The 9,634-nt window shown below is 37.0% G+C and overlaps 1 protein-coding gene across 5 annotated transcripts; it reads right to left on the bottom strand.

Moving 5' to 3' along the window:
• Positions 1-393: 393 nt before the first annotated feature.
• LOC139963697 (uncharacterized) lies at positions 394-9,243 on the bottom strand. 5 transcript variants are annotated; one of them, XM_071964752.1, is made up of 8 exons: positions 9,195-9,243; positions 5,197-5,304; positions 4,792-4,918; positions 4,230-4,285; positions 2,947-3,270; positions 1,915-2,553; positions 846-1,196; positions 394-704 (listed from the first exon to the last, which is right to left on the bottom strand). In XM_071964752.1, exons 2-8 carry the CDS (start codon positions 5,213-5,215, stop codon positions 595-597), a joined length of 1,626 nt encoding a protein of 541 aa, XP_071820853.1. In that variant the 5' UTR covers positions 5,216-5,304; positions 9,195-9,243; the 3' UTR covers positions 394-594. The 5 variants fall into 5 exon arrangements, with proteins under 5 accessions (XP_071820853.1, XP_071820849.1, XP_071820854.1 ...); XM_071964748.1 differs by lacking the exon at positions 9,195-9,243 and adding an exon at positions 8,853-8,991; XM_071964753.1 differs by lacking the exon at positions 9,195-9,243 and adding an exon at positions 8,849-8,867.
• Positions 9,244-9,634: the final 391 nt, after the last annotated feature.

Genomic DNA, 9,634 nt, shown 5'->3' with positions numbered 1-9,634 from the left:
CCTTGTGGGACGCCACTGCTAAGCTGAACAGCTGTCGACGAAGTCTGGCCAATTTTGACCCATTGCTTTCTTCCTGTCATATAAGATTTAAACCAGCTTAATGCATTTAGTGTAACCCCAAAAGTTTTTCCCAGACGTTGAAACAAAATTTGGTGGTCGATGACATCGAAAGCAGAGGACAAGTCAAGTAAGATAAGAGCCACATTAAACTTCGAATCAAGTGAAACTGCTATGTCGTTGTGCACCTTCAAAAGAGCGGACTCCGTTGAGTGGTGATGCCTGTAGGCAGACTGGTAGGTATCGTGCAGTGCATTTACAGCTAGGTGGTGACTTTATCTGTTTGCAACGACTCTTTCAACTAGTTTCGACACAAATGGTAATTGCGAAACAGGTCTTTAATAAATAAGTTCCTGTAGGGGGAGACTGATATGACGATATTGATCCACAGGCTGTTTTCAAAACGTGAATTGTACTCCGTTTAGGTGAGCTCCAAACTGTGATACACTGCATAACAGTAGGCGGGTCAGAACTGTAATATAATGTTCCATTCATAACTACAATATAGGTTCCATTCAGTTCCTCAAAAGAAAGAAGCTAAGAATACAAACCAAAGAAAACCAAAACTACTGTTATTGGAAAAGATATGAAACTCCCTGTATAGATGGAATCTGCTGAATCTGTGCCTGTGTCCACGGAGAACCTTTCTGCAAAAGAAATTAAAATAACTTTGTTACGAACAACCATTGATATACTTGCATGTAAATATAGTGTGCAGTACATTTGCCTGAAGTATCAATAAATTCGACTCATAGAAACAGGCTTAAATTTATTTTTCAGCCTCTTACCGTAGGATATTCTGATCTTCTTTTCCGGATAATTCATTGCGGAAGCCCCTACACCCAAAGCACGACATGTTATGAACATGTCCTCGCTATAGCTGAAAGACTCAGATAATTGAAACACAGCAGACGTACGGACCGAGTATCTATTGTTTCTTCCGTCGGTAGAGTTTGTATGGCTCCGAAGTTCCAATCTTTGTGGGAAATTGTTTTCAATGTGTAACGTAAGCTGCGGATAGACCTCGTAGACCTTACATGTTAAGTTGAAGTATGCAATATTCTTGTTAATGTTAACAATACAAGGTTGTGTATTTTGTGGACAACCATCGACCAGTAGGAAAGGTGGCGATGGAGAAACTGAAAGAAAACGAACAAATTTCCATATACGTGTTAAATGTATGGAAGTACTCTTTATTTCAGGATTTTTCAATCGATATTTTTCTAAAGACAAAGATATAGCCTTTGTGAAAGCTAAATTCTTTGGCACTGAATAGACATCATATCAGAGGGGAGTAAATACAATAGACATATTTTCCTCAAAGTGGTCTCCATAATATAAATGTAGTTAAATAAGTGTTTTTAATACACCTCCCTCTTCCTAGATTCAACTGCTTTTTTGAAGTACGGCATTTTTAATCAGTTTTACAACTCAATTGGAAAACCCTGCTTGTGAACAGACCTCTCACTAATAATAGAAGATAAACACAAAAGAAGAAGTATGACATAAGCTACCTCCATACCATTTTCCTTAGCCTGTATTAGCCTGGATTGATTGAACGATCGGTCAAAGCCTATGCTTTAAGCTTTATTGATAGAAGAAAGCAAGACCAAAGTCGATTGAATAATAACAGGAAATATACAAACGATTAGTTAATTGTTGGTAGCGTTCTACTGACATGTTGACATATGTAGCAATTAATCATGGGTATAATTCCTTATTCGATCCTTGAAATTAAAATTCTTGCCAGAATATTATAACTTCATGATGATGCCATTTCTCTATACCTCTTCAACTCATCAACGCAATAATATTCATCAAATGCTACATATGCCCAAGTAATTAAATTCCGCTCACCTAATACGATCAATGTTATTTCATAAGCACCATAGTTCTCTCCATCATATAATTTACATCTGTATATTCCTTCAGATGTTATATCTACTTGTTTCACAACTAGAGTACTTCTTTCAGTAGCATACCACTGTGAGTTTCCAATAGGTAAATGTTGTCTGTCACCGTCATAAAACATAACAACCTCTGTCTTGTTCCCAGTTATTTTTTCCCAGATAAAGGTAGAAGGTTCCGTATTCTCCCCACACAATAGTATAGCTCGACTGTTTATTTGGTAGTATTTAGTGTTGCCGCCATTAGACTCCCAGCCATCAGAGTTATCAATGAATATGCTAGCTTGTAAGACACGTGTACCTATGGCGGCTCCTCTTGCTTCGCAGACAAGCTGAGTTAGAGGTTCTTCAATATATTTATTAATTTCAATACTTGACATAAAGATGGTTAATGTTCCATTAGATTCCTCTGTGTCATTGACTGATATTGTCTCGTTGTAGCCTACGTGTTTAATGTACCATCTCAGTTCAACAGTTGGTTCTGTACATCCAAAGGAACAACCCAAACGTTGAAAACTATCAAAATCTACCAAACAGGTGGTTTGGCCCTTACAATAGTTTATCAATGGAAACTCTCCTTCACAAGTACCTGTATTTAAAGAGTAAAACTGGATTATTAACAAAGTATATCATAAGTAAGGGATTCGTTTTACGACGTTAATATTAGCTTTTATATACTCATAATTTGTGTTCTTGTTCCTTTTCTTTTGTGCAAAACTAATTGTTACTTTTGTCATTTTTCCTATATAGAAGAATCATTCCCCAACATCGTGTAGTCTGGCGATTGAAAAAAGAATTTGGAAGAAACATGTGCACCTTCCACGTCATTGTAAACTTCAAAAAGGGACTTCGCACATGCATACTGACGGAAGAATCACAAGGTGACGTGTTCGTGATTACTAAAATAATGTGGAGAATTATGAAATACTGAGGTGCTAACTTTGGTCATAGGCCTACCCCTCTGACAAATACATCATCTTACCGTGTGCATATACAACAACCAGGTGTATTTCTGTTATGCTGGAATTCTTGTTGAAAGACAGCACTTTGTAAGTACCCTCCTCATTCTTTGAAACATCAAAAATAATCAGAGAACCTTTGTTGCCGATAGTGTAGCTTGCATCAACAAAGCCATAGCCCGAAATTGGTGGGACGTTCCCTTTTTCAAATCTGATTAAAGGAATGCTATCAGACACATTCTTGTACCAGTACACGTTGTAGGTGTTCACATCAAAGTCACATTTTAATACTGCACTTCCTCCTATTTCAACATATTGAGGAGACTGACAAATCGCACAAACACAGCCTGTGGGTAAAAGTAAACACGATTTATGTTAATAAACTTCCAAGCACCTTCCTATTATATCTACAGATGTACTTTTGATCTTGAAGTTCGCACTTTCAAGTAAATTAGCACAGGTTATTTTGAATTGAGTACCCTTTTCCAAGGTTGGTGACATTGACAATCTAAAAACCTCTATATATCCGATTACTTAATATTTATTTCCATCGTGCAGTGCAACGGACAAACGTATACGCAGATACTTAGTGATATGCGTATGTATAATCGACGTGTTGATACTATAAATGCAATATAATTTAAACATATATAACAAATATTAATGACCTTCAGCCTAGAATTGTGGACCGTCCCCCTCCCCCTCCCACGGCCCAACCCCCTCCCACGGCCCCCACCCCGCCACTTTTTTGTCGAGCTCAAACAAAGTATTTATTGGCACAACTTTGTGTTTAGAGCTATAATTATTAGACCTTCTTTGTAGTCTAAATATGCATTGGATTGCAACATTTTGACGTCTAACTTTATCTTGAGAGCACCCCATACCCATTAGCATAAACCGGCTTCTATGAACCCAGTTTAAAATCCTTATTGGACACTAGTTCTTCCATAAAGGTTTATACCCCTACCTAAATCAGTTTGAATATATTGATTTTTGCTAGCACAATTTGGCCTTAGAACTGCTTACACAAATTGCAATCTAAACAAGCCTCAGAACGCACCGTTTCAACCATTTAGTTTCCATGAGAGAGAACCTCTCTACTCCCACCTACATGGGAGTCAGCTCCCATTATCCCAGGGCAGCACTATCTTCTTTTACAAAACCCTGCCTTTTCCTCTGGCCTTTTCATAAAGCTTCAGCCCCCAATCTAAACTAGTTAAAGTGCATTTTCTTTTACCTAACATTAACATGGTGCTGCCATTGAAACGATATAAGCGATGATACAAACATTTAAAAAACATCTTACCAAACAGACCGATGATTATTAATACGTTCAGGTAAAAAGCGACGACTGGACGTAACCTGAAGTGATGATTATAGAAAATGGAACTATGTATGAATGTATTGATGTATTTAGATTCTCCTGCAAGCAGGAACTCGCGAAGAAGCCATCATTGGCATATCAAAGCCTCAAGCTGACCGAAGTCAGTCTCTTAGATTCATATTTAACGTCCATGATTATGAATTGTTAATTGTCAACAACTCCGTCACTGCACGACATACATTAATCTTGGAGTGACTCGAACTCGGGACCTCATGATTGAAAGGCACCGGCGTTAACCACTGAGCTAACACTCCTATAACTAGAAAAGAAAGGAAATTGGAACTTTGATATAACAGTTATCATCCAGCATCAGACTATGGATTTTTTAAAACAAAAATGCGACACAAGGATGAGCCTCATCGTGAGCAATGTAAATGGTCTTTGGAATATCAAATTTATCTTTCCATGCCACAAGTGATGGTTTGGAACTATTTCTGATCAATTGTTGACATTGATTGGAAATATGCCATAAAACAGAACTTACGTTATCTTGACTATAGTTGCAATTTCTAATATTGATTTGCTGAGGTGAGTCTCAGTTGTAGGAGTAAGGCTTGATACCGTTGAGCACTTTGAGAAGTTTCTCACATACCTCTGTGGTTCAGCTTTTTCTGCAGAAAAAATAACGTATAACATAACAAAGCCTCATTGGTTGTAAACAACTTCAAGCAATCACTTCATTGCCTGCCAGGTTTTCATCCACATGGAGTTCAAATATATAGGCCCACTATGACAGTTAGGAAGCACTTCAGGGTTCCACGACTGAACATATATCAAGAACGGTGTTGACAAAATTGGTAAAACTGAAGTAATTAGTCTTCACTACACCATAAGGCACTGATCTCGCAGGTTATACACATGTATAAATTATTAAAGGCCATGCACTCACCAGAAAAATTCGACCTCATGACCGTTTCGTCCTCTTGGGACTCATCAGGTGAAGGTAGGAATAGAACTGTGCTAGTGGACCACAGTGCACATTAAGCAGTGTGTTTAACTGTCAACGAGAGCGTTTACACATTTATTATTATTATTGTCGTTATTATTATATTAAATTCATAAAAATCAACGTAACTGAAATTCCACTTCACGACCGGTTTCGTCCTTTTTGGGCGAAGTTACGCGTCGTATAAATGGCTGCATTAACTTTCCAACCTTCCAACCTTCCTTCCCTCCGTCCCTCCGTCCCTCCGTCCATCCGTCCCTCCGTCCATCCGTCCGTCCGTCTGTCTGTCTGTCTGTCTGTCTGTCTGTCTGTCTGTCTGTCTGTCTATCTATCTATCTATCTATCTATCTATATATATATATATATATATATATATACATATATATGATATACATGTATATATATTTATAGATATATTTATATATATATATATATATATATATATATATATATATAGCTTCGAATGATAAATTTCTAAGCATATGTAGTTAACATTACATCACACTGATAAGTTCAAACTCAACTGATACGAATAATTAAAGAAAACTGTCCCAATATGGAACAAAGGGGGATAAACTATTTATATAAAGTGGAGTTTTGCGGGGTTTTTTTTTTGGTTCGTGCGAGGAGGTGAGGAGCTTCTTTGCCTATATGTGATCAGGTCCTGCATTATCCCCACATTTCTTAATTCCTTCATTGATTAGTACAATATATTAACTTCATATATTGCAAGGTACTTGCACAATATAGGTTTATCCATTTGTTGATAGTTGTCTTACCAAACAAATGACACGTGACCTATATACTGTACGGTAGGGGAAGGTGGGAGGTGGTGCGTTAGCTCGCGAAGGGACCTGTGTGAAGTTTCTAGACATAATCGCTCTATTCCACAACGGAATGTGAACGGGCTATGTGTAGAGCAATAAATGATCGAAATTAGTGATTGTAGATTACATAAACAAAGAAGAAAGTGAACCACATAAGTGAGCTCAAAATCAACAACAAAGGACATCACACATACCCAAGCTCACCCAAAATGAAATAACAAATTGACACTAAGTGAAGTCTAGCGTGTTTATATATGTGTCTAGGAGAAGGGGGGTGAAGGAAGTGGTGGATTCGCATTTTTTTCACCAGGTTCTGCACTATACCCACCTTCTTTAATTACTTCATTGATTAGTATAATCTGTTAACCGTATTTACTTACCTAATGAGGGTTTAAATGTATGTTCCTTGTTTCGGTGTATATAACATTGACTCAACGACCTTAGTTCAATGATATGTATATCCTTTAACGTTTATTCAAACCTTGGTTATTGGTTCTGGTATCGAATGGTCCTGGAAGTGGGAGGTTGTGTCCAGCTGTTTGTTTTTGAAGTGTTGATGAATATACAATACCTTAGCAATAGATCAAGCCTTTCTAAAGCTAAGGTAACTGTGACAGTATCGGAATTCTGTTACAAAACCAGCCAATATATTGAAATTGTACATAAATCAATCCGATATACAAAGCTATTTGGAGAAATACATCCACTACTTCATGTATTACCGTCATCGCCGTGTTAAAACGTTATAAGTGATCTGCCATATACGTTCTGATTCGCGTATTTGGGTAACATATATACACTGTTTACTTTTATTTGAAAAACTTTAGTAACATGTATAACAAATCTATTCATAATTATCCAACCCGAGGCACAGGTCACATGACTACAAAAACAAAAGCAGGGAAACAACACACAATAAATCTATACACTGATGACGTGAAAGCCTTGGTAACAACTTTTCGAATTGGCCCGTTTTAAGTAACGCTTGTTGGTTATGACACGCACTTTGAATATAGGATCTTTTCAAATGAGATTCTCGCAAAATTGAACCTACTATAACGTATTTACTTAGACGAAAATCACATTATATCACCACACTATGATGTCTTTGCCTAGATAAGTTTTTAAACCTCGGATCAAGTAGTAGTTTCTAATTTGAACCTCGTACATAATCTTACCGCTTGTCGACGGCGCTCATGACATTTTAGTTATAGGCATAAATATTAAGACTGGCACATCGAGACCTTGCAACGCTAACGTAAAATATCCACATGCTATCCTCGAAACCAGCATTAATATGACATCTTGTACGTCCTCTACTGGACGTATCCCGCCTGTACCAGAGCCGCCGAAAATTTAGTGAAACTGAATACCATGGCAGTGTGCGTCTGCTTAAGACTACGACTGGTCACGAATTAGACCAGTGTTAAGACGCATCGTTTTGTTGAGGCAGGGAGTTGTCCATATAACAACTTCCTGGTTGAGGCGACTGAACATGCTTTCTCGAGTGCTGGTCGGTGACGTTCGTACAGCGTGTGACGGTTCATGACTAGGACTTGGGAAAACTTTGGACACAACGCCATGTAGCCGAAGGCGTTCGGCGTTGGAAGATTTTTGGAAGTGAAGTGGGTGCTTGGGTGAGCAACATCAATTATCCTACGATACACACGCAATGAGCCAGCATACATCAGGGGCAGAGGAAGGGAAATGAGACAAGGGAGGACAAAGACGAGACAGAGACAGAAGTACAGTTTACGAAACACCATAAAGTACTTAATACAATATCTCAATCAGGGTGCCGAAGGGATAAAGGAGGAGGGAGGAAGGGAATAAATATAAATCTTTATATATATATATATATATATATATATATATATATATATATATATATATATATATATATATATATATATATATGTAAATGAAAATCGTAATGAGTTGGAAAATCAAGAACAGTGAAAAAAATTCCAGCCTCCACCGGGATATGAACCCGGGCCTTCCGCTCTGTACGCGGACACCCTAACCAACTATTGGCCATGGACGCTGATTGTAAGTCCAGAGGTTCGAAACCGGTAAGGAAGGTCGTAATTCCACTGTATATAGTATTCTACCTTCATGCATATATATAATGGGCTTTACTTCCTCAGATTCATTTGAATAATTTATTTATTTTCAAGACAGTATTGAAGTGTCCATAACCACTATAAATACGATGTCGTATCTTCATTATCATTTGCTCCCTCTCGGCAGTAAAATTAAAATATAGTCCCCTCCCTGCCGTTCTGCTTGAAAGAGGTTAAACTTAAGAGTGACACAAGGGAACCTACTGAACATATAAATTTCAAACACCAACAAAAGGTAACTTTAAATAAATATCTTTCACCAAATTACACCCAAGTCAAAATTTGGATCGCAGATAGCTACTCTTTTCCCCAAACAGTCTTAATAATTGATATAGGCCTACAAAGTTACGGCAGTGACATAGTGTGAAAAAATCAATGTGTCTGAGTTGAGGGACAAGCGTTAATGTTAACAACTCTATCGCTGTATTATTACTCTGCAATAAAACCAAATGAGTTGTAGCCTACCTAGACTGGTCTGTAACGACAGAGAGGTAAATCAAGTACTACTATAAGCAGCTTAATTCTATGACCTATACATGCAGGCAAATCATATAGTATACACAACGTTGAGCGCTAATTGGATCGAGCTGATATTTAATTATAACTGGGTCTATTCATGAAGTCAAAGTAACTTTAGTTTTGTACCTACACTTCAATTCGCCTGATCCAATCTTCTCATAAATAAAGTAAATGACGGCTCCGTGATGTATAATAACCACTATGGATTTCTGCACACAGCTTCGTCGCTGAAGTTGTTTTTGAGAGTGTGTGTCATAATGCAACACACATATATATATATAGTTTAGTGAAGAGCGCAAACTCGGAAAAGATATTGTCTTTAAACACGCGATATATATATATATATATATATATATATATATATATATATATATATATATATATATATATACACACACACATATATATATATATATATATATATATATATATATATCGCGTGTTTACTTCCAATATACTTCCAATCACTTACCTAATTCAATTATTGTATCTCACTCGAGATCCAGCCTTTCTCTAAATAATGCAGCATAGTTGTTTAACAGTTTTTCCGTTATTCCTATATATATATATATATATATATATATAGATAGATAGATAGATAGATAACATACATAATATTATCATAATGTGAGGTCAATAATGTCTACAATGAGCGTGCGTTTGAACTGGCGGAAAGATGCAATAACTATTAATCCAAACATTGCTTATAATATTTATTAGAAATAATTCTAGCACGGTCATTTCCTTTGCCGGGAAAATCCAAACGTATATATTTACCAGCTGCACGTTTAACAATGTGTTGGAAGGATGGAAAACATATCAAAGCAAAACAAATGGAGAACTGCTGAAGAGGCCACTCGTATCTTTTCGTGCAAATCCAATTCACAGAAATGGTAGCAAACATAATGAAAA

Source organism: Apostichopus japonicus, chromosome 22 (genome assembly GCF_037975245.1).
Source record: "Apostichopus japonicus isolate 1M-3 chromosome 22, ASM3797524v1, whole genome shotgun sequence".
In the NCBI taxonomy this organism is placed as follows: Eukaryota; Metazoa; Echinodermata; class Holothuroidea; order Aspidochirotida; family Stichopodidae; genus Apostichopus; species Apostichopus japonicus.
This window is presented reverse-complemented; position numbering and strand designations above follow the sequence as displayed.

Excerpts from the sequence above, each read along its gene's own strand:
- LOC139963697 (XM_071964752.1), bottom strand. Across the intron at positions 4,286-4,791 it reads GCAACTATAGTCAAGATAAC|GTTACGTCCAGTCGTCGCTT; the intron begins GTAAGTTCTGTT and ends TCATCACTTCAG. Across the intron at positions 2,554-2,946 it reads GGTTGTTGTATATGCACACG|GTACTTGTGAAGGAGAGTTT; the intron begins GTAAGATGATGT and ends CTTTAAATACAG.